This window comes from Condylura cristata, unplaced genomic scaffold (genome assembly GCF_000260355.1).
Source record: "Condylura cristata isolate star-nosed mole 26May11 unplaced genomic scaffold, ConCri1.0 scaffold00020, whole genome shotgun sequence".
Taxonomy (NCBI): Eukaryota; Metazoa; Chordata; class Mammalia; order Eulipotyphla; family Talpidae; genus Condylura; species Condylura cristata.
The window spans coordinates 27,073,355-27,097,706 of NW_004567121.1; the positions used below are offsets into that span (position 1 = coordinate 27,073,355).

General features: G+C 53.7%; 2 protein-coding genes across 3 annotated transcripts in view; both read right to left on the reverse strand.

The window, feature by feature from the left end:
• Positions 1–2,587, reverse strand: part of MAPRE3 (microtubule-associated protein, RP/EB family, member 3) — a 44,021-nt gene extending 41,434 nt beyond the window's left edge. The window contains exon 1 of one of the 2 annotated variants that reach the window (XM_004686374.2): positions 2,153–2,587. The gene's annotated coding sequence lies outside the window, so the exon portion shown is untranslated. The remainder of the gene's footprint in view (positions 1–2,152) is intronic. The other variant, XM_012727578.1, reaches the window with a different exon arrangement.
• A 10,279-nt stretch (positions 2,588–12,866) lies between these two features.
• Positions 12,867–24,352, reverse strand: part of DPYSL5 (dihydropyrimidinase-like 5) — a 75,710-nt gene continuing 64,224 nt past the window's right edge. Inside the window, exons 9-13 of the mRNA XM_012727493.1 lie at positions 20,578–20,719; positions 19,639–19,781; positions 18,835–19,042; positions 17,493–17,661; positions 12,867–15,743 (exon numbers count right to left, since the gene is read on the reverse strand). Coding sequence (XP_012582947.1) covers positions 15,658–15,743; positions 17,493–17,661; positions 18,835–19,042; positions 19,639–19,781; positions 20,578–20,719 — 748 coding nt within the window. The 3' untranslated portion in view covers positions 12,867–15,657. The remainder of the gene's footprint in view (positions 15,744–17,492; positions 17,662–18,834; positions 19,043–19,638; positions 19,782–20,577; positions 20,720–24,352) is intronic.

The following is a 24,352-nucleotide window of genomic DNA, read 5'->3' on the forward strand; positions in this document are numbered from 1 at the left end:
TAACTTGGCTCAAATCATGCCCCTCTCCCCAATGGTACAATTACAGAGTAACAGTTGGAGGCAGTGTAGAAGGTAAAGATACTCGTTCTGTTTCCAATCGGAGCAGTTTAAAGGGCGAGACTCCATCATTAGCTCATAAAACACTGTCATGGATTTCAAAGGCATTTTAACCCATATGAACGCCATTGTGATGCTCTGCAAATGTGCTACCCCACAGCAAACTGGAAAGGGAACATTTTACTCACACCCTCCTGATCTATCTAGCCTTGACACATTTTCTTGCTTCTTATTCACAACTCTCCACCCCAGTAATATCACTGATTCCCAAAATACCCTCGACCCAGGAGGAGCACTCTCCACACAGCTGTCTGCTCCTGCCCTGCTCGGGTATTTCGGTGAGCTATGCGGCAGGAGGACCACACGGAAGGAATGTAATTCTCAGGCCCTACTGCGCCCACTGCTCCACAGGCAGGTGCATCCGCCAAACCCTAGACTGGCATGCAAAACAGAAGAAACTGCACTGTTGCATGGGGCTGCAGTTTTCCTGAACTTCATCTCTATGTTTAAAACTAGGGCGACAGCCGTCTTTGGTACTGTAAACTAATCTGATGGGCATGGGGGTGGGGAGTGGCTCAGAGGAGGCCGCCAGTAGGCCATGAGTGAGCATTGTGAGGAGTGGAATCATTATGTCTCAGTTTGCAATTGCAGAAACTCCAAGTTGGTAGTTACTTCACTATGATTTTTGAAACGAACTATCCATTCCTTTCGCAACTGGAGTAAAAAACCCAAAGCCTCTTTCCATAGTTAAACTTGCTGGTATTTATGCATATTCAGATATTTCCTGTGGTATACTGAGATCTGCAAGCCTCAGGGGGAAAAAATGGTAGTTGGCATTAGGTACACACAGTAGTTAGAAGCTCTCGAGTTGAGGCACGTTTATTAAGAGATAGCTTCTGGCTGTGGGCACCAGCTCTGACTTTAGTTCGATTTCTATTGGACAAAGAAAACAGTTTGGGATCTTCCACTATTTCAAGATCAGAGAATGCAAGATGGGCAGGTGGATGGGCAGCAAGCATAACCCAGGAATTGTCCAAATATGCCACCCCCCACAAAGCCTCGCAGCTGCAAGAGACAGGGGATACGGGCCTCAGACCTACACCGTGGAGAAGGCGCAATTCCTCTTCCTCTCTACTTTGCACATGTTATGTTAAAACTCACTCTCACCAGCTGGTTACCACATGGAATTGACAGGTATTACAGATCAAGTCCAGTCACAACCCTCCACACATAAACCTTTAACACTGGCTAGGGTTTAAAATCTCAAGTCATACCAGGGATTACGGAGGGGAAAAATGCATTTAAAGAGTACTGCAGACGCTCACGCTCAACAACACACCGGAAGCGCAGGAACTTCAGCTCCTAAACGCAACCTTTTCTCCTCTCCTTCCACTGTCTCCACTGTTCTGCACAGTACCTGCCAGGCCAATAGCCCAGCCACCAGAAGGCCACGCGCGAGCACTAGTCGTGTCCACTCGACAGTAGCTGATCACGACGGGCTTGAACCCTCAGCAAAATCTATTCTGAAAGCCCCCCCCCCAGCTCTCAGCTGCCAGTTAGAACTGTCCAGATCTGCTTCCCGTGCGCACCCGCCAGGGCAGGAGCGCGTGGGGAAGAAATCTGAGGCCCCAAGGTTTGGGCAAGCAAAATGTCCCCATCCCTCTCCCAAGGCTCCCCTCGTTCTCTCTTGTCACTCTTCCTGGCTTCTCACTGGGGACACCCGAGAGGCCGGGAGATGTCAGGCCCAAGAGGAGTCGGGAGAAGGGACTCGTGAGGACGGGAGGCAGTTTCAGGTGTGTGTGTGGGGGGTCAGTACAGGGAGGGGGTGAGGTAGCGCCGCATATTTGGGGAAGGACCCCGAGTGGGTCTGGAGGGAGGCTAGGGGAGGGGGAGTGGCTCGCGGAGGCCTGATGGCTGAGGCCGCCCGGCGTCCCGGAGACCGGGATGAAGGGAGGGAGGCGGGCTGGGGAGACGCGGTTGGGGCGGGGGCGCCGGTGGGGAGGCGAGGGGGGAGCCCGGTTCCCCTCCCCCAGCCCGGGCCCGGGCCTCCCGCTGACTCAGCCCCACGGCGTCCGTCGCCTCGGTCCGGACTCACAGTGCGCGAGGCTGCTCCGGCGGAGGCGGCGGGGGAGGGGACGGGCGGCGGGGGCGCTGCGGCGGACGCTGCGGCTCCGGCCGGCGGCTCCGGGGCGGAGGGTCCTAGCAGAGGCCGTCGCGGTCTCCGGCTTCAACGCACAGAGACTGCGGGGGAAGAGAGCACTGCGCAGGCGCGATGCGGCCTCTGCTGTCAGTCCGAGAGGGGCGGGGCCAGGGCGCCCGCCGTCTCCAAGGCAACTGGGCGGCGAGGGAAGGACAGCCCCTACCTCCACCTTGTCGTAGCAACGGCGGCGGGAGGCGGGGGGCGACCAGAACAGTCCCTCCAAGTTGCCATAGCAGCGAGGAGACGAAACCGTCTCGTAAATTTACGGCGGTACCGAGGGAACGCTCTTACCTTGTCACCATGGCAACTGGGAACAGCCCCTTCCTTTTTCCTTAGCAACAGGGTAACAATTCCTGCACCCCGTCTAACTAATCACAGAAGGAACTACCATTTACACTTGATACCATAATAGCCAGATGAAGGATTCTTATGTCTCATGGCGGCGGTAAAAGTGGAGAATATTTTGTTTCTTTCAGTAGCGTGAAAGAGCTAAGGCTGGGTTTTATCGCCTGTCTTAGTTTATGGCTTTCCATCAAGCCTGTTACTCTACTTCCCAGATTCGGTTTTCCTCTACCCGTCTACTATCAGGAAGTCTATGCCTTCACCCCTAAATCGAACTAACAAAATTGCCTACACAATGATCATGTGAGTATTTATCAGCCTACTCTATCTCCCAATATATTTGTAAACAGTTCTTGCTTCTTCATCTTGCCCACCGGCTGACTGAGATTACCCCTCCTCATGACAAGCTTCCTCCTTGATTTGCTCACTGTTGTTCCTGAATGCTTGTAAGTCTGCTCTTGTTGACGCCTTCTCCCGCTTCTCTGGATCTCTCTTCTTTCTGACCATGTCTATATCCTTGTCTTCTGGGTTCCACTCTCTTCAACCCCTTTGTGAATCCATCATCTTGGTTCTCTTTGTGCAGCTCACTCCGGGCTCTCTTTTGTTCAGACTTGTCTCCTGCTGATGTCTTGAGGACACCTCTCTGCACTCTGTGCCAGCCTTACACACACACTTCCTTTATTATACATACCCTACCCTACTGTCCTTAGTCTACACGCTTGCTTTCTCTACCATGCTTTATGGCCCATTGTGGACAGGAATTCTGTCTTTTTCATCAACTTTCTCAGCATCTAGCACAGACTGACACATAGCAGAGTTCCCATAAGTGTTTGACTGAATCAAGTGAATAGAAAGATATCCATTCTTCCTTGCTTTCCCTGACCTTACTGCCTCAATCAGCATTTTCCTTACTATCTTTACACACATTCAACCTTTAAGTACTACTGCTATTGCTAGAACTCTCCCTTAGAGATTTCACCACAAAACTATTGGTATCCAGGCACTGAGTGCACTCTCTCAGGGAGGAGAAGGTAACCAATTACAAATAGAGTAAGAAAAGACAAGGATATAGTGTATGCCGAGTCAAGACCCTTCCTTCTTATCCAAGGCAACTGCTGGAAAGAGGATTCCTTGGGCCCTCCTTGGTGGTACAACGCGCCAAAGCACTGCGCTATGAAGCTATCCGCAGCCACAACTGCACAAGTTCAATCCCCAGGGAGCTGACCACCTGGCGCAGCAGACCTCTCCTGTCTCACCCGCTGCTCCCCTCAGCAGCGTATTTCAGTCAATCTGCCTGTTCTGCTCCCCAAACTGGCCCTGGTGAATCCTCTTACCACCCACACCTCTAGCTTATATCCCAGTTCTTGTATGTACAAACAAAGAATTCCTTAACAGGAAAAATAAAAAGGATTCCGTATCCCCAGGACAAATTGAGGGGTCAGGAGAGGGAACAGGGTGGCCGTGGGTGCCACGCGGGGGGGGGGATGTCAGAGAGTGGGTTACCTCTGGCTCGCAGGGGTCTAGATTGTAGGTAGGGACATGTCGGGCCCCTGGCCTTGTTCTGAGGTGGAGGAAGAGAGAAGCTGCCAGCCTGGAAACTGTTACCGACACTGTTCATTATTCATTCGAAACAAGCTGAAAGTAGAACAGGACACCCAAACAGGACCGATGGCCACAAACAGGAAACCCTTGACATGGCTTTGGAAATGTACAAGGGGCCCATGTGAGCAGTAGGTCGTTTTGCCAAAGGAGTAATTTTAATCATGGTTGGGAGTGAGGAGCTCTTACGAAGAGGGAATGTAGCCCTTCCCTGCTCGACTCACATGAACCGTGGCTGGACGAGCTAGCTGCGCCTCACCTGTTGTGACGGTTAAATGTGATAATGCGTGGAAAAGGCTTAGCTGTGCCCAACACACAGTAAACACCCAGTAAGTGGTCAAGGGGTCACTCGGTTTCCCCTTCAGTTATACGATGTTACAGTATCTAGGAACATATCTGCAAATATCAACGGGCTCCGAGAGCCTCTGGTGCCCAGAATGAACAGCAGCTCTAGAGTGGCTGAGCCTGGGACTCTTCCCTTTCACCCTTCGCGGTTCGCAGTGGTTCCTGCTCTGGGAGGGGGTCGGGGGAGCCGTGGGTGTCTTCACTGGGTCACCAATGCAAATGACCCATTTGTGCAAAGGCAGCGAAGACAGAGGGAGCTGCCCGGACTCGAGCTGCAATGCCAACGTCCCTTCTACTACTCTCCAACAAGCACATGAACTCAGTTTCATCATCTGCAAAGTGGGGATGATAATGGACAATATAAGGATTCAACGGGATGGTGTTTATCGGGCTCAGGACAATGCCTGGCGAGCTGGGGGCAGCCAGATACACAGTAGCTGCTATTATTTGCATTTCAGAAATGAAGTTGCATTCTAGTCAAGTAAGTGCACTGGACCTTGGCACTTGGAGTTGAAAGACGAAATACTCTCAGTGCTGCTTCTTTGCCATGGGACAGGAACACCCAGTGAGCTCCACCTACAGCCATTTCCTACAACTCCTGGTCACCTCATGAATTTGTTTCATTCCCATTTTCACAATAAGCAACAGAGGCCCAGAGAGGGTCATGAATTTGCTTATGATTCCACAGATAGTGGGCATCAGAAGTGGGCTCTGAGTCTAAAGCCTACACCAAAACCACCTTCTTCCTGTACCCCACACTTCTCACCCCCCCTTTCCTGTATTTTTTGTCCGTGTCTTTCCCCAGATTAATCCCTGAATGCAGGAGCTGCCCCAGTTCATCTGTTCAGCACTGAGCACGCCACCCTCAGCGTGCCTCAGAGCGCGGGTGACCCTAAACCTACAGCCCTGTGTGCCACAGACACCGTTTGAGACATATCTGGGCTAAAAAAATACAACATCGTTATCTGAAGTTCAGTATTTTAAACTGGACTAACTGATCATCCTGTGTTTTTATGTGCCAAGCTGGAGCTGGGTTATATTAACTTAAACCCAAAGGCTGTCCTTAAAAGACACAACTTGCCAGGGGAGTTCCAGGGAAGAGGACTGTTCACATTCAAGACTGATCTGGAACTGCTTCTCTGGGGGGCTGGGATCGAAGCCAGGGTAATCTGGACCTATCGGCGCCTTTTCTGGACCTTACCTGTTCATCTAAGGTAGGTCAGCTTCGACACCTTCAAACCGACAAACAGCCACAGATTAGCTTAAAGCGCCACCTGGAGGCCTTTCTGGGCAGTACTGTGGCCAGACGCCTTCCCAGGGACCCAGGACTATGTGGGGCAGAGAAAAGACCAAACAAGAGTGGGAGAGAGGCCATTCTCAAGATGAAGAGGGGCAGAGAGGATGGTTTACTTTCCTGATGTTTTTAGTTTACAGCTGCTGCTCTGGGAGTTGAAAGCACTTACTCTCCAAGCGAGGTCATGATGAGGATGAGTGCTGTGAATACATCAGCTGACCACAGAAGGAATGGGAGCTGTTTACTTAGAGCAGTGATTCTCAGAGCTGGCTTCTCATGCATCTGTATTCTTGTCAGAAATGCAAATTCTTAGATCTTGCCCAAACTTGCTGAGTCACCCCGCAGCTGTGTTTAAAGGAGCCCTCCAGACGTCCATGTATGCTGAAGTTGGACTGCTACTGGCTTAGTGGAAACACGAGTGGGTGGGCAGGAATGAAGTCCATAAAAATATGCAAATACTGGAAGATCTGTTCCACGCGGGAGGTGGCTGCTTGCTCTGTGTGCCTGCAGAGCAAGGGACAAATGGATGAATTGCAGAGAGAATTAAGGGATATTGAGCAAGTCACATTTGGGGAGAGCAGGATAGAGTGCCTGGTGGAGGCTCTTTGTCCCTGCACTAAATGTCCTGTGTCCTGGACATTTGCAGAAGCTAAGTTATATGTGTGTAAGAAATCTCCAAATTCAGAGAATCCATGTTTCATTCTTGCCAGTCCCCTTTTCTTCAGTTCTCTTTTATCAAGAGCTAGGGCAATGCTTTCTGGTTGTTCTGCCATTTCTGAGAAACTCTTCCAGCATTTATAGCACATTGTTACAAATAAGCAAATAGAGAATCAAAGGGCTGTACTGCCTCCAGGTCAGGATTTTCCCAGGGCTGTTCCATTCTGGACCCTTATTGTCTAGGCTGCTATATAGCTTAGGCGTGTTCCTCTACCACCTCATCGAGTTAAAATTGTTTTTGTAGTGTGAAAGAGCTTTTACTAATGTGAAAAGAGAGGTAAAAGAGAGGGGAGGACTTCAAATAACAGATTTCCAATCACTCTGAAAAATTACCCATGTCTTAGGGTCGGTACCAGCCAAGCAGGCTTGGCTCACACCTGCGCGGCTGAGGCCTGGAAGTTTGCACAGTCTAAGCTACCTTCTGGAAGGAAACCAAGCAAAGGGTTAGGCAGGTCCCAGAGAGCTCAGACAGCAGGAGAAACCTGAAATGCAGAATGTATCATATCACCCACCAAAGACCGAGGTCATGGCCACCGTTATCTCTGCCAACACTGCACTCGCCTCTTACCCAAGGGTCTCTCCTCCAGGAGACTCTCCTCCGAGTGTCTGACTCTGATGAATCCTCTGCACCTCTGGCCTGTACCCCAGTTCTGTATGCATAAATCAATGAATTTTTTTTTTTTAAAGTTTGAAAACTACCCATGCCCAGTGATTGGAAACATGGCCTCGAGGAGCAGTGGGGTGTTAGTCCCTGGGAGGGAGAGTCAGGAGCCCTCCCAGGGGTCAGAGGTGAGTGGTCAGCATGAGGAGACCTTGGTGAGGGAGTCAGATCACCCCCTGCTTTGAGAGAAGTGAGGGGCATGTATTTCCTCCCCAGGACCGATCCAGAGACCTGGGGTCACCAGAGTAGACAGAATAATGGACGCATTCCTCCTTCATTCCTCCTCCATTTACATACCTTCAGTGCTTCTTCCCCCTCCCAGTCACTCCCCATTATGGGAGTCTGGCTCAGGGCCGCTGCAGGTTTGGGGGTGGGGTGGGGCAGATGGCGCTGCCATGCTCCTCCCCTGTTTTGAGTCCTAGGGTAAGTAGGGTGACCAGGCAGCTTCAGGGCCAGTGCAGGCAGGGACTTAAGAGAGTGAAGGAAGCTTCTGAGAGTTCCTGCTGCGGCTTTATGAGATACCAGCCCCTGGTGGTCTAGTGGCTGGGACTCGGCCTGCTGCAGCAGCCTCAATCCATTCCTGGCTGAGAGACTGAAATTACAGTTTCACTTTCACAGAGATGATGCATCTATCACAAATCCCCCTTTTCATCTTTGTCACCATTTCTATGGTGATGAGGATCTGGGGTGTGGCTTCAGAAGACAGTCTGTCCCAGGGCTTCCCTGGTGGTGCAAGGGGTAAAATCTCAGCACTGTGCAGCTATCACCAGCCAGGAGTTAGATCCCCGGCCAGTTGCTGACCCACACGGTGCAGCAGACATCTCCTGTCTTCTTGCTGCTCCCCTCAGCAGTGTGCTCCAGCAGCTCTGACTGTTGTGCCCCCTACTCGGTCTCTGGTAAGGTGAATCCTCTCCCACCCCCTCCCCTCTGCCTTTGGCCTGCACCCCACTCTTCTATGCACAAATAAATAAAAATAAATGTAAAAGAGGAAATAGCAATCAGTCGTGAGGTATTGTCTGTAGTTAACCATTGTGACAAAACCCTCCATTTCTAGAAAATAATTCATCGGTACAAGCCAAGAGAAAACAACCACCAAACTGGACACATTAGTCAAATAAATAGTTAACAGAATATCAGAAGACATGCAGGAAGAAAAAAATGAAAAATTATATAATGGTTCCACTCCTATGAAAATAATTTTCTCTCTAACTTCATCCTAATATTATTAACTAGTATTAACTACTACAACAAAATGTTTTTGTAAACGAAATGTAATTTCAATCCATTTGATCTATGTTTGCATAAACTCACAAGGCAAAATAATCAAGCAGAACTTTGTTGGCTATGCTGGAACTTTCCATAAGGGAGTTTAGATTCAGTTTTCAACATCCGGCGGGTGCTGGCTTACAGGGGCGCGGTAATGTCTCACAACACTGCACCTGCAACATCTGTGCTTTTGGGTTGGTTTACTCTTCTCAAGATTCCAAAAGCTTTTCTCTGTGCTCTCAGGCCCACCGATGGGGGAAAGCTCCCTTCCTTGCCTTGGAGTTCTCTGGATCCCTACCGGCAATGTGGCAGGCTCTTCTCTTCTTGGCTCTGTTCAATTTCAACTCCTAAAAGACATTCCAATCCAATTATTGGTTATGAACCATGTTTCCAATTTTTCTGTTTTAAGGAAAGACAAATTCCCTATTGAAATGATGCAAAGACAGATACATTGCCACGAGTAATATGAATACTTATTACCATATTTTCCAAAATATGATGGTGTCTAGGAGCAAGGGAAAATGCAAACTCAAGTTAGTGATGCTCACAAAGTGTGCAGCCTGACAGTGCTGCAGACCCGGTCAGTCTCACGTTTCTCCTCTATGTCTCTCTCTCTACTTAATGATTTAAAATTCCTTGTTTTGTTTTAAAAGCAAGATCATATTCTTAACTCTAAATGTGACTTAAGCTGACTACCACAATTTCTTGTTTTATCCTAAAAGGTTTATCTTTTGTATAAACACATCACAACTGACTTGTATTTTTCTCTTCAATGGATAAGTTATTCAACAGCTTCAGTTTTAAACATATGGGTCTGTTGAAGTGGTTTGTTTCTAATTTAATTGTCATGTGGGCAGAGAACAAGGTCCACACAATATGTATTTAATTGGGTTATTTTTTATTATTGATTTGTAAGTGATGCTCGCAAACTGTGCAGCCTGACAATGCTGCAGACCCTGGTCAGTCACATGTTTCTCCTCTGTGTCTCTCTCTCTACTTAATGATTTAAAGTTCCATGGTTTGTTTTAAAAGCAAGATCATATTCTTAACTCTAAATGTGACTTACGCTGACTATCACAATTACTGCTCCTGTCTTGGGAGCAGTAATATGTCCTGGGTCCCCTCTTGGGTGAATCCCAGCAGAGTTGTTGGTTTTTCAGTCTGTTTTGCTTTTTACTTACTGTCAAGAGGGGTGGTGACATCTAAGTGACTTCTCAGAAGCCACCACCGCCTGCACCATGCTGGACACTTGCCACCCTCGAGGCAAGCATGAGCTGAGGAAAAGGCTACGTTCTTGAGACCTTGCTGGACAGACACTGTGACCCTTTGCAGATGTGTTTGCCACTCCTCAGAAAGCCTTTTGGAATTGTTTTTTATAATCACGTCCACTATTTCTCCCCAACCAGAACAGAACAAATAAAGACTTTAAAGAACCAAAACAGAAACACTAACGATTTTGTATTAAGAAAGTCTGAAACTATTTGGAAATCTATATACTTGTAAAAGAAAAGTGTTGACCCATCAGCGTGAGTACCTGATACCTAAAATGCGTACCGTAAGGCTCATGACTTCAGGCTGAAATCTGGCTGTTTATGCTCTACAGTAAAACATCTGATCAATCGCTCTGCTCACGAAATTTATAAATTTAACTTAGTAGATTGGTACTAATTATTTAGTACTTGGGAGAATATCTAAAAAGGAATAGAATTTTGAGTGTAAAAATGTTGTAAGATGCTTAATTAAGTTTATAAAGGGGATCAAAGACCTCTTAAGAGTAAGGACAATTCAGGGGGCTTACAACAGACAAAGGTAAAAACTGAAAGGCCTAAGTCCGTCACCCGCTGTGCTCACAGCGACTGAGGCTTCTGAGATTCTGAAGGCTATTTGGGGGTTTGTTATCCAAGACCATGTCCCCACCCACTGCAGAAGGACACATCTTCCTCACCTTCCATCACACCCTTCCCTCATCTTTTAGTGATGGAGAAATTCCAAATCCCTGGAAGACATATAAACAACTTCCTGCATATTCAGGCACCCATATGGTGACCAAATAATTTATTGGCCAAAGCAGGACATACTTGGAAGTGAAAGGACATGATTGTCTGGTCTGGGGCAACAGACTTAAGCCAGGGTTGCTCTTCACAAACCAGGACAAGCTCCTGCTACAAATAAATGTGTGGCTGTAAATACAGGACAGGAATAACATCTAGAACTCAGCTCCCAGCGTCCAGGGGTCTTCTCAAGTGTGGACAACAGTACTGTTTTTATTAGCACACTCATACAGCCTGCCCTCCTCTGTGTTGCAAGGTTTCTTTTTCACACCTGGGATGTTCTAAGACATCCTCCCTCGTTGAATACTGACAAATCTGTTAGGAGGAGCTATACTGAAAAGTCAATCTGTAATTCCGAGAGAAGACACCAAGGATACTGGCTGGCTAGGTTTTCTTGAATGCAAATTCTTACAACTGATCAAGCCTTATTTTCAATTCTGAATCTGTGGTCTTTTATTTTTTCATCACTACATATGTGCAAAGGTGTCCAGTGTCCTCTGGGGCACGTCTGTAAGCCACCTGGCACCAACCACAGAGCCAAGTGTGTGGTCGCATATCTTTTTTTTTTTTTTAAAGATTTATTTCTTGATGAATATAGAACTGGGGTACAGGCCAGAGGTGCAGGGGGTGAGAGGATTCCCCAGAGACAGAGTGGGGAGAGAACAGGTTGACTGATGAAGCGCTGAGGGGAGCAGCGGGCGGGTCAAGAGAGGTCTGCAGCGCCATGTGGTCACCTCCAGGGCAGGCGGGAATCGAACTCATGCTGAAGTGGCTTAAGCTTCTCAGTGCTGTGCTTCCACCTGCTGAGCCACCAGGGAGGGCCCCTCGTATGTCATTTTTTACCCTGACAGTGCACTTTTGGCCTTTAACCAAATTCTGGTGTGCTCCCCATGATGGGAGAACAGGGCACACTGGGGCTCAACCCCACCCCAGGGACGAGGCGCCCTTGTCGCCCAGTGATGAGTGGTGGTTGCGTCTGGCTTGGAGACCCCACTGGTTTGTAGACACGGCTCGTTTCTTCACTGCAGCCAAGCGCTTTGTCCCAGTCTGTCTTATAAGACTTGGTCCAGTGGGAAAGGTGCCCTGCACCACCCACCTTAACTGTTTCCCTGCGTTACCTTAACTTCCTTTATTTGGGGCTTTGGTTTTAGGGGTGAAGATGTCCAAGTGGGGCCCTCCCTGGCGCAGCAGGTGAAAGCGCAGCACTGTGAGCCAGCCGCAGCCACTTTGGTGCCAGTTTTGGTGCCCCCCCAGGAGTGGTCCACATGGCACGGCAGACCTCTTCCGTCTCGCCCGCTGCTCCCCTCAGTTCTGCTTGACTCTGACTCTGGTGAATCCTCTCAGTGTTCCTGCACCTCTGGCCTGTACCCCAGTTCTGTATGAATAAATAAATCTTCAAAAAAAATAAGTCCAAGTGACCTCACCATGTGGAAGTGACCTATTCACTCTAGTCTGAAAGTGCTGGATCAGATAATCCCGCAACAGTCCGGCCAAGACTGAGCTGGATGCAGTAGGCAGGGGTGTGAGAGTTGCAGCGGCCGGTCCAAAGCGGGGTTTCTGGAGTGTGGTTCTGGAGAGCACAGGAGCAGCCCGAGGCCTGTCCCCCGCACAGTGGCCTTTAGACAGCCCTCTGTCATGCGACTGTCTGAGGGCAGAGTTTCTGCAGCCGAGGGGGCCGATGTGTGGGGCAGGGGCTGAGGTGGGACAGCTGAGCTTCCTCCTCCACACCCAACGCCTCTAATTCTCTTTTTTAAAAAAAGATTTTATTTATTCTTGCATATAAGAACTGGGGTACAGGCCAGAGGTGCAGGGAGTGGGAGGACTCACCAGAGACAGAGGGGAGCAGAAAAGGCCGATCTATTGAAATACATAGCTGAAGGGAGCAGCAGGGAGAATGAGGCGTCTGCTGCGCATGTGGGTCACCCCATGGCCGTGTGGGTCACCCCATGGCAAGGAAAACATGGCTGGGACCCAACTCAGGCCGCAGCTGAGATTAACCCCTGCACCACCAGGGAGGCCCCCTTCCCTCTCATTCTTGATGCAAGTAATTTCAGCAGCCTTATCCTGGGAAATTTAGCACCACCATTTTTGAATTCTGTTCCAACCAGATCGTCTGGGCCCTCCAGAGGGACACCTACCTGGTGGCTGCGTGTTCACTGAGGCTCCTGGCCCCCAACCTTTCTTGTCAGATTTCTGGTCTCTGCTGGGGCCTCCCAGGCACGTGCCACCTCGCACCCAACAGGAGTGAGGCACCAACACTGAGCGTTCTTAGCCACGGTGAAAGAGGTAACAGTCAGACTCCCTCTTCTTGGAAGAAACACAACCGAGACCAAGTGAGAAGTAGCTACAGTTTAATACAAACCTGCACCAGAACACAACGTGTTGGGCTGTTTTGTTTTTGCCTCCAACAGGTGGCCAAAGCACAGGACCGCGTGTCGTCTGGAGGTGACACAACCTTAGCACCATGACATTAACAGAGGAGTGAGGAAGTCACTTGGGCGCTGGCGGCTCCCTGCCCCCGGCTGGCGGGGCTGGGGGGGGCTTCCGGTGCTTCTGCGTTTTCTGGGTCGGGAGTGGAAAAGCCCTCGTCACGGCATTGGCTTGACAGAGACCTACTGTGGACTCTAGCACTACACACACGCACGCACACACGCACACAGGAGTACAATTTTCTGGTAACTTAACCCACAAACCTAGAGAGCAGCTAAGGCAAAAACAACAGTATTTATTCAGCAAGTACAAGACCAATTCGAGAGCTGCATTCAGTGCAACCAGAGACCCTCTTCATTGCAATGGGGGGGGGGGGCGAGGGAGGGAGGCTGGTGATGGAGCTGGCTGAAGCTCTGCAGGGAGGCAAGAAGTGGGGCGGCTGGCGGTTCATTTGGTTCCTTGAACCTCTTTCTGATTTGCATCTAGAAGCTCCTGGGGAAGGGTAGGGTCCATGGAAGGATGGGAGGGGGTGAAATGGAAGGCTGCACAGTGGGCCACTCCAAGCCGGGGTCTCCTGCGCCGCGGGGACCACCATCCTTTGGGCGGAGGCACTCAGAGAAGGTAAAGCTTTCCTGGCCCTGGCAGGGACACTCTGCCCGCTGGCCACTACCACTGCTCGGCTCTTTGGCATCTGCCCAGGCCCATGACCCAGCAAGGGCCGACGGGGTAGAGATGTGCACTGGACCAAGGGGCCAGCACCATGGTCTCCCAGGCCTGGCCTCTCCCGCAGTGCCCACGGCTGCCCCCCTCTTTGAGGCCCCCACCTCTGTTCCCTGACCTGTGTGTCCACCCTCTCAGCCCCTAAGTGGGCAAACGAGCACGAAGGGAGATGAGCGGACATGGACGCAGCTCAGGCCACATGGCAGGCCTCCAACGGTTAGCTCGGTTAGCTCGTTCTGGCTCGAACAGTGGATTTGCATTAGTTTGTTTACAAGAAAATCCATCTACCTGTGCAAACAAAGCAGAAACCTAGCTGGGGGGGGGTCGAGTGTTCCTTAGTTAAGCTCCTCGGTGGGGTCTACCCGAGGAGGTGTCCCCTGCTGCTCCCCTCTACAGCTGGGGTAGATAGCAGATGTGTCAGGGATACTTCTAGGGACAGTGGGCCTGACCTTTCTAGGTCTCCTCTGTGAAATGGGGAGAGTAGATGCTCTGCGGTCATGAGGGGAAATGAGAGGTCATAGAGGAAAAGCACCAGAGAGGCGTGCGGGGATGACTGTTAGCTCAAGGTCCAGCAGCCCAGTGCGAGGCTGGGGTGCTCCAACCGACTGCAACATGAAAGCACTCCCCAAGGGCAGGCGGTCGCTCCCCAGGTCCCTCAGGTGGACGGAGGCCACCTGGCCTCTGGAGTTGCATGGACACTTCCTGGAGCTTCAGAGGCAGGGATGTGGGAGGAGGAGGAGGCCACGAGCCCGGGACGGTGGGCTGCTCAGCACAGGCCGTTCAGCCAGGTCCTGCCGGCCGGCTCTCCCGTCCTGGCATCAGCTCCCCCACTGCTCCCCCTCTCTTAGCAGGCAGGAGTCCTCTTGCCAATCACACAGGAGAAGGGACTAGGCCTCTGTCCAGCAGGGGGAGTTTATAGGCAGCTGGTGTTGGGGGGGGGGAAGTGGGGGTTAGTGCTGGGATGACCAGGGCCAGAGATGGGGAAGGCCACCCCACACCCTGAAGGTGTCCGGGGCCAGTACCCCGGGTACCCTCCCAGGCTGTAGGCAACGAGACCGGGAGGAGAGGGACGAGGGCCTGGGAAGGGCCTCTGGCAGCCTGGAAGACTCCAGCAGGGGAGCAGAGGGGCCTGTGAGTCCAGGACCCCATCCTACTGCACCCTGGTTGGTGCATCTGGTTGGTGTCGAGTGCAGCATCTCCTAAGGTCCACATCTATTCCTGTTTCTATGCTATGCTAGTGTCACGAAGCACCGTTATTTTTCACAGGATGCACGAACAAGTCAAACCAAACCACTGCGCAAACCAAACGTGCAAAACGAAATCATGTACACGCGCCTGGCACCAGCCTCACACCCACCCAGCCGGCCCCTCGGGGCCTGGCATGCCCCAGGGAGCTGGGTGGGGGGAGAGGGAGAAGCTGGCAGAGGGCGCAGAGTGTTCCAGCCACACCCATCCCGGGGGCCCAACCACACCGGCAGGGAATGTCCTGGGCGTGGCTGGGAAGCTACCACCTGTCTGACTCGGGAAAGTGACCACAGGCCTACGGGGACAGGAGAGTCCTTTCTTAAAAACACATCTGCTAAAGTGCTCTGGGCAACTGGCCGGTGGGCCAGGGGCAGGGCACTAAAGACTGGGCTTTCCCAAAGCCAGGACGGGGAGGGGGTGGGGTCGGGGGAGAGCAGGGGCTGGGCGGGGCCTATGCCAGGGCTCTGCATAGTAAGGGCTTCCTGGGCCCCAGGAAAGCCTGCCGAGGCGAGGCAGGAGAGGACTGCAGCAGGAACACATCTCAAAGTGCCTGTTAGGGTTGGCTCGAAGCACAGTGAATCACGTGGCAGACACGGGGAGGGCCCCCCAGGTCCCGTGGCCCTCTCAGATGGTGCCGTCCAGCCCGGCCTCTCCCCCCCCTGCAGCTGCGGCTGAGGGTGTGCAGGCTGGTGGCAGCGGTGCGTCCTCCTTGGGGGGCTGGTCAGTGCCTTTACCAAATGCCACTTGACCTGCCTCCGGGGGGAGCGAGGATCCGAGCCGAAGCTCGCTTTGGAACGTGGTCATCGATCTGAGAACCTGCAGGGAAGGAAGCAGAGGTGAGCGCAGGGGCTACCGTCGGGGGGTAAAGGCCCCCCCACCCCCCCACAGCCCGACCCCGGCCATGTGCACTGGCCGCCAGGTGCTGGTGGATGCTCACAAGCGCAGAGGCCAGGTGAGGCCCTCTGCAGGTCTCATCTAACTCAAGCCTCACAACGCCACCCACTTCACAGATGAGGAAACCAGGCTCAGGGACGTTAAGGAACTTGCCCATCGTGGCACCGTGCGTAAGTGGTAGAGTTTGGGTTTGACCCGGGTCTTCCTGACTCAGAGCCGACATCATTGCCCCACCACGCCACCTCCACTCTCCCCAGCCGGGACAAATGGGCTCCTGGTGGGCACACAGACTGGGGTCGACCTGTTAGCATACGGGCCTTTGTACCTGCGGCTTGGGGAGGAAGCGAGCAAGAAGGGGGGAACCGCCGTCATTTGAGAAAAATCCAAGAACCACACTTCAGAGGCCCCCCTGATCCCAAGACTTAGAAAGGGAAGACCGGAGCCCCCGACTGTAGTGGACACTTCCCGGTCTGCCCCACCCAGGACGGACAAGGCTACTGCCAGCTCGCACGGAGGGAAGGAGGGAGCGGCCAGAGGCTGCTGCGTCCATGAAGACTCCTGCCAATCTTGGGTCTGCCCAGAGGATGGGCGGGCGCAGAAGCCACAGCCAGCAGGGCGACGGGTTTAGGGGGCCTGGCCACTGCTCCTGGGGCCAGTGTGGGACCCTACACCTCCTGATTGGCAAGTGCCACTGACCCCCCACGGCACCACCTCTTTCTGGCTCCCTGCACCTGCATCCCCTGGCTGGGAACGGTGGCCCTCAGGTGGCAGATAGTGGCTTGGAGAAGATGGGGAGACTGGTGGGGGCCCCCTCTCCCCATGGGCTAACTTCATAACAGGAACCACCTGTCTTCCTCCTGGGGGCTCCCACCAACAGGCTGGGCACAGGGGAAGGTCACCTACCCCCCACCCTCACCCCCTGCTTTGCCCTCTGCCTCGTGTCTGGACTGCTCGTGTGCGGTGCCGCTCCCTGGTTGGGGTCCCGAAGTGGAAGGAGGGACCTTGGTCTTGTCCCTCTCACGCTTGTGGCACAGCCAAGGCCGCGCGGAGATGGGGCCTCGACTGGCCTGCAGGGCACTCGGCCACGCTAGGGGTGGGGGTGGGGGTGGGGGTGGGGCCCGCCCGCGCCTTCATGGCTGGAGACAGTTCCCATCAACGTGGCCTCAGGACCTGGGCACCTGGCAGCCTCTGCTGCTCCCAGCTGTGCCGGTGACTGCCCCACCCCCGGCCTCTGCGGGGGCCTGGACAAGCACTGACATTGAAGCCCTGAGCACAGACACATCCCATCCGTGCTACCTCTATTGCTGCTGGCAAAAACGAAGACGAAAGAGGCATCGTGGGGATCAGGTGAGGGAGGAAGCAGGAGGGGAAATGCCAGGTCTCCGGAGTCCGTGGAGGGGCGGGTGGGAGACAAGGAGGTGCAGTTGCACCTCGCTGAGGGGCAGCCCTTTGACCTCAGCACCTCTGCTGTGTGCAGGCCCTCGAGAGGGCCAAGGGGTCGTGGGATGAAAACAGCTAAACTTAAAAGCCATGGGGAACCCCGGCTGTCATGGCCTGCTGGCGCCCCCCACCAGGGGCCCAGCACTCATCCTGGGGGAGCTGCACAAGCCCCCCAAGCAGGCCTGTCCTCCTGGCCCCTCTGCCTCCCGGGTGCAGGCCGGCGGCCCTTACCAGAGAGGCTGAAGCTGGATTCGTGAAGGTCCCTCATGCCACCGTGTCGGGTGACGGGCCGGGTGGGAGTGTCGGCCAGCGGCGTTCCCATCTCCTTTTTTCCAGGATGCACGACGACAGCTACCTCCCCCAGGTAGGGAGTGCGGTCCACGCCCTTAACCTTTAAAGTCTAGTGAGGGTGGGAAAGAAGAAAAAGGAACACTATGACCGCCGGACACCACCGCTGCCGGCACCCTCTGGACGGGAGGCTACAGCCCCGCTGCTCAGTCTTGGGCCTTGAGACCAGGGAGGGGTGAGGGTGGGGGACACCTTCCAGCTCCCTCCTAACAGGTGTGTGCATGGCTGTGCACTGGAATATGGGGGCTGACCCGCCTCCCCATGGTGGAATCCCATCAACGCCCAGGTAGATGCCTGAGATGCCCACCTCAACAGCACCCACACAAAGGGGTGCCACCCCCTCAACTGCCAGGCTCCCCGGAGGCTGTACCTTGGGATCTAGCCACTTTGTGGGGGCGGAGGTTTGGGGATGAAAGACCAGAAAATTCTGGACTCGCTGAGGCAGTGGAAGTAAGTCTCTATTCTGTACCCTGACTGCCTGGGTGCCAGGCCCAGCTCTGCTCCCCGTAAGCTGAGGAAGCCGCCCACGCTCGCCGCACCTGTCCCTTCTCGGTGAAACCAGGACCAGCGAGGGGCTGCTTATCTGCACTGCACAGACTTGCTCTGTGAGGAGCTGACTTAACCTGTTGCTGCAAGGCCAGGGCCGTCGTCCCACGCCAGGAGCTGGCGAAGGACTCAGGCCCGACTCCAGGGCAGCTCCTGAGGGCGCGGCTGGGCACTGGTCCCTGAGCAACAGGAAACGGTGGCCCTCTTTGGATGGGTGTCTACTTGAGCTCGAAGCCCTTGGGGCTGAGTGGCGCCCGCCGGAGCTTTGGCGAAGGCCTGGCAGCTCGCGGAATGCGAGGCTGGGTGGAGCCCTTGAGGTAAGACCGGAGGCCACCCTGCAAGGCAGTAACTGTCCCGTCGGCGTGGGGGAGCCCACTCAGCCAGACCCACCAGGCGACAGCAGTCTCAAGGCCAGGGGAGGCCAGGGGACACAACCAGAGCACAAAGGTGCGGGGACGTCAGCCTGAGGCAGGGCTCCTGGAGAAGCTGAGCTTTGCTCCCGCTCCAGGGGGCCGGGGACCCTTCCCCGCGGGGGGCACTTGGGCTGTGGGGCTCCCTGCCCACTCTTCCAGTCGATCCCGCAGTGGCCCTTCCAGAAGGATTTGGTGGAAACAGAGTAGGAACACTTGAGACTCACAGCCAGCTTGGCGACTCCGAGGGCCCCTCCGCGGTGTCTCACCTTTTCCCTCTGCACCAGCTTCTTGTAGACCGTGTCCGGGAAGGACCGCAGGGGGCAGAACTTGCCGGTGCCCTCGGCACACATGAACACGCCGTTCTCGTACACCACCCGGCCCCGGCTGATGGTGACCAGCGGCACGCCGTGACAGCGCATGTTCTCATACAGGTTGAAGTCTCCGCCCTGCACCTGGGTGCTGGCCGAGATGGTCCTGGGAGCGGGAGTGGGGGAGAAAGCTCTGAGCAGAGGCAGAGGTGTCAGCTCAGTGGGGAGGGGAGAGGCAAGCATGGTGGGAAGGGGAGGGGCTGGGGGGAAGGGGAGAGGAGACGAGGGGGAAGAGATCATGCTCAGGCGAGGGGTGCTCCCCAAAGGACGGTCCGTCTCCCCCATCCCACCCCCTGTGTAGAAACGATGACTCCTGGCACATTCCGTTTATGCTCAACTTGCATTCAAGAACGCGGGTGCGCCCTGGCGGGCTGTGTGGGAGCCAGCGAGCTCACTCAGGTGAAGCGGCCTTGAAGGACCACCCAGGGCCCTCACAGCGCCCTCAGCCTCAGCAAGAGGGGCCTGGATACCTGCACAGGTCAGCCCCCGCAGGCTGTGTGCTCTGGGAATGCCAGGTCTTACTGCCTTCAACGGTAAAATGGAACTAGGGGCGGGGTGCACGCCAGTGGGTGCGTGGACGGGGCACAACCTCCGGCCAGCCGGCGTCGGCCAATGGCCACGCCGTGCAGCCCCGGCCGCCTCGCTCACGCGCCCCAGGCGCCCACGCGTCCCTCCGGCCCCCAGGCGGGCAGCGGGCTTTACTTTGTGGCTTCCGGATCCCACACGACCACGTCGGCATCGGCTCCAGGGATGATACGGCCCTTGCGGGGATACAGGTTGAGAATCTTCGCTGCGTTGGAGCTGGTAACCGCCACAAACCGGTTCTCATCCATCTTCCCTCCAACCTGAAACAGCAGAGGTGTCAGGTCGGCCAGGCTGTGATGGGGTCACGCCTGTCACCCTTGACCTGGCCTTGGGGCTGATCAGAGCATGGTGCCGGGGACAGTGGGGGACACAGCTCTAGGGGCTCAGCCTGCTGGGCGTGGTTCCGAAAGGCTGCCTCCTGGGTGCAGACCCGCGCCCTACTGGTGAAGCCAGTTCCATTCCTGTGCCCGCTGCCCACGCATGGCACCTGTTCTGTGTGCTGCAGAAGCTGGTTTTGCCCCACCCAGCACCAGCACTCTGGACTCTTCCCAGGGGTTTCCTGAGTCACCTTACGGATGTTCCCTGAGGTTAGTCTTGAAGACCTCAATCTTCTGGGATTCGCTCATGTGATGGGTCAGAGAATCAAAAAGACTTATTGTTCCTGAGCAGACAGGTGCTTTCAAATGAAGAGCTAGTCCCTGTCTTTACTGAAAGCAGTGGGACAAAATCTATCAAAAGCCTAAAAACGTTCATATCTCTTGATCCAGAAATCTACTTCTAGGAACCTGTGCAGAGGAAATAATTAGAAATGCTGACGCATACTCTAGAACAAAGAGGTGGGTCTCTGCGGCCTCATTTGTTAAACACAAAAATTTTAAACAGGTCAAATTTCTAAACATTAGGGAAGGATTAAGCTAAGATGGTCGTTCCATTGGAGGAAATATTACTTAGTCGTGAAAAGTGAAATCTTTAAAGAATTTTCACTAATATAGTAAGATAAAGAAGGAGAAAAGACCAGAGGAAGTGCTGGTGGGGCCTCGGGGTGGGGGCACGTACCACCCCTCTCTCCCAGATGACGCTCATGCGGTCCTGGACACCGCTCACGCCGTGCGGGATCTTGGTGAAGTCCTCCTTGCCCATGGCTTTCTGCTTCGTGGTAAAAGGCCGGTGGTCAGACGCCACGATGTTCAGAGTATCACTGCGTGGAGGGAAAGACAGGAGCAGTGAGGGGAGGGAACCGGGTCCCAGAGGTGGGACAAAGCTGGAGCCCAGGAACCAAGCGGGCTGACCCTCCCCGCTGGGGGTACGTGTGGTCGTGGCCTGAACTGTCAGCATCGCAGAAGACATCAGCATGGACCTCTGGGGTGTTGACTTTAAGACTCAGGTTAGCAGAGAAAAACTGAATGTAGAGTTGAGCTAAAGTGAGAGGGTGGAGGTGGTTTTATTACCACGGAGCCATATGCCAGCTTCCTCTCCCCTCCCCTCCAACTCCTACCAGTCCCCGCTGGCAGCAAGCATGTGCTTTGTAAAACATTCACAAGTTCAATGTTAAACTTTGCTAAATAACTCAAAGCCATGGCCCGCCTTGGATGTGGGGGCTCGAATGGCCCAGAAGGGAAAGAGGGGACCTGACAGAGAGACATCTGCTTCAAAAGCCAGCGACAGTGTGGAAGCCACTGGCTCATTGCCATGGCAGCTTTGACCTTCATCTGCAGGGGGTGTAAGGCAAGGCAGTGGCTGTAAGGCAAGGCCAGGCCCCTGGAGGGGCTGAGAACTCAGGGCGGAGACTTACAACAGTGGGAGGCTGCAGTGTGCTTGTGTAGCAGACTCTGCCTAGTGAGGGCCCGTTCAGAGAGCTCTGGAGAAGGAGCAGTCAGAGGTGGTGAGGGCATGGGGAAGACCATGCCTGCATCGCTCAGGCCAGGGCAACCTCAGGAGTGAAATGCCCTTGGAGAGCAGGGAGGGGCCTGGCTGAAGCACTGGGTCTCACGGGAGAGAGCCCATGCAGGGGGAGGTGGGGAGTCTAATTTTACTTGTAGCAGTCCAAAGCCTGGGAGAGCACGTGGCCACCCAGGACGCTTTGGAAGGGGACTCGGAGCAGAAGGCATTCTTTGGCTTGGGGAGGAGACATACTCTTAGGGCTGCCAGACGAATCCGGGTCAGGCTGCGCGCAGGCTGACTCCTCTGGGGCCTGGCAGGGCTCGGCGGTCACAGCTCGTGCCAAGTGACGAATGTCCTTGGCCCAAAGCACAGAGCGATGACGACGCTCTTCCTGTGGCCTAGGCTGGTACGGCCCTGGGCCACAGGAAAACTGCCCTGGGACTCCTCCCAGACAGGGCTTTGCCATGGGGACCCTCAGGGCTCCCGCCTCCCCCAACCTGCAGCACCCACCAGCGAGGAACCTCTTCAGGATGCTCTAACCCCTGGGTAGGACTTGGATCAGAGAGGCGCCCACCAAGAGTCTGGGGCTGCCGCTCAGAGACCCGGGGCAAACAGGTCGACGTCCACTCTTCAGTGGACTAGTCTTAGTGAGAGCCAGCTTTCTAGAAAGACTTCTACACCGGGGGACCCACCGGGCAGGTGGGGTGGTCACTCCCCAGAAGGGCTGAGTCAGGACACACCCACCTGTGTGCGGCTCCTTGAAGCACTTTTAAAATTTCACATGCTGGAATGATGGGATTTCTAATCTCTTTAAGAAGTCAGAATTTAAAGAAAGGACACATCTCTACTTCTGCAGATTGTACTTTTTACTCATATATGTAAGAAATCACATTAAAGTAGATCATTATGGAGCATCTCAGACTTTCATAAGAAAGATGACAGTTGGTATGGGTTTTCTATCAAGCGTTTTGCATATTATCAACTAACACCAACAGTGTGTAATAAAAGCAAAATTATAGTAATCATTAATGCCTATAAATAATGAAAATCTGAAAACTATACTCTACATCCTATAAAAATAGCACCCATTTACAATATGTCCTGATTAAAAAAAAATTCAAATTATTCTAATAGTGTATCCTCATAAAAACTGACATCAAAGTACAATTCTATTTAAATGAATAGAATTCATTTAAATTATTTAACTTTGACAAAATAGGATAGATAGAAAAGCTTAAATTATTCAATTAAGAATACATTTCCAGGCCCTCCCTGGTGGTGCAGTGGGTTGAAGCACAGCACTAAGAAGCTAAAGCCACTCCAGTGTGAGTTTGATCCCCGTCTGCCCCAGAGGTGACCACATGACGAGGCAGACCTCTCCTGACCGGCCCGCTGCTCCCCTCAGCAGTGTACTTCATCAGTCAGCCTGTTCTGCTCCCCACTCTGTCTCTGGTGAATTCTCTCACCACCTCTGTGCCTCTGGCCTGTACTCCAGCTCTGTATGCACAAATAAATAAAATCTTGAAAAAAATAGGAAGAAAAAACAAGAACACACTTCTTCCCTCCCTACCTGAAACTGTGGGCTTCGACACAGCCGCTGGGGTGGGTGGGAGCATGTGGGACCTTCCCGTCCTTCTGATACATTTGCTTGGTGCAGACTGAGGCATTTTGAGAAATTCCCTGACCTTGGCACAGAGCCTGTATTATTGTAGTGGGCTCTAGATACCTGGTGTCTCTGCTGTGTTGATAGTGATGCTGGTTTTTACAAGAGCTGCTCCAGCGTTTTCCCTGTCCTGTGTGACTCTGCTTGTCACCTGTCAGAGCAATGTGCTCGGTGCCCCAGCAAAGCTGTGGGACAGGACGAAGCAGCCACCACTTTGCCCCTTCACCCTGGGCTCCTCTCCAGCTTGGAAGGCCCCTGCACCCTACCTCTCTAGGTTGACAACACAGCAGGCTCCTGAGTGTGAATGGGAAATGAGGGTGCTGGTGTCCTGTATCCAAAGAGATCCGCCTTCAACTGAGTCTGGTCATTTCCCTCCAGCCCCCCACACCCCCAATCAAGCACCCGGAAGAGGCTTATTTCCCCACTCGCTGCTGCTTCTCAGACTAACAGGGACTAACAGCTTTTGGGGCCCTCCTTGTATAGAGCCCGAGAGGTGCCCAGATGTGGGTTCTCATGCCACGGTCCCCCCCCCAAAACCTGATACACTCAGTGGGTGTCAGCTTTCCCTGTACCCTCCCAGCTGGGGGCAGAAGGAAACCGCCCCCCACCCGTGCCTCCAGCGCAGATCTGGGGGTGAGGAAGGCGAGGCCTGGCCTTAAGCTAGAGAAGAGACAGCAGCGGCTTCTACCCAAAATGCCACAAAAGGGAAGACAGAGCTGTAGCCAGTCACTGGGACGAAACAGAATCGTGGCATAATTTTGTTCCATCGAATTCAGGTTGTTCCTTACATCGTTTTATTTAGATTCAGGTTGAATGGAGAGAAGCAGGGCTAGAAAGAGAAGAGCTGCAGAACAGGAGGAGAACGGGGGAGAGGAAGCCCACGCAGAAGGCGAGGGAAAGGAGAAAGAGAGACGGGGAGGGTCAGGTACACACAGAAAGCCACAGGCCGAATAGTGAGAAAACGGGCGTGAAGGGGGAGAGAAAGGCCACAGCTATTCCGAGATAAGTCAGCCAGGCCTGCAGCACCCAGTGGGCATTCGCGGGAGAGATCAGGGTCCTTTGAAGTTCTGAATAGCCACAGTTCACAGCTCTGAACCTCAGGAGCCCAAGGGATGGCAGCTGCCCGCTGGGCTGCAGGAGGGCAGCTAAAGCAAACCACCCTGTTGGCACCTGAAATCAAACCTAGATTTGGAGCCTCTGTGACGTCACCTGAAGGACCCACAGACTCCCCAACGCAGGCGCTGCGGCTCTGAGGCTGGCCCCCGCGGCCCGCTGCGGGCCCCCGCC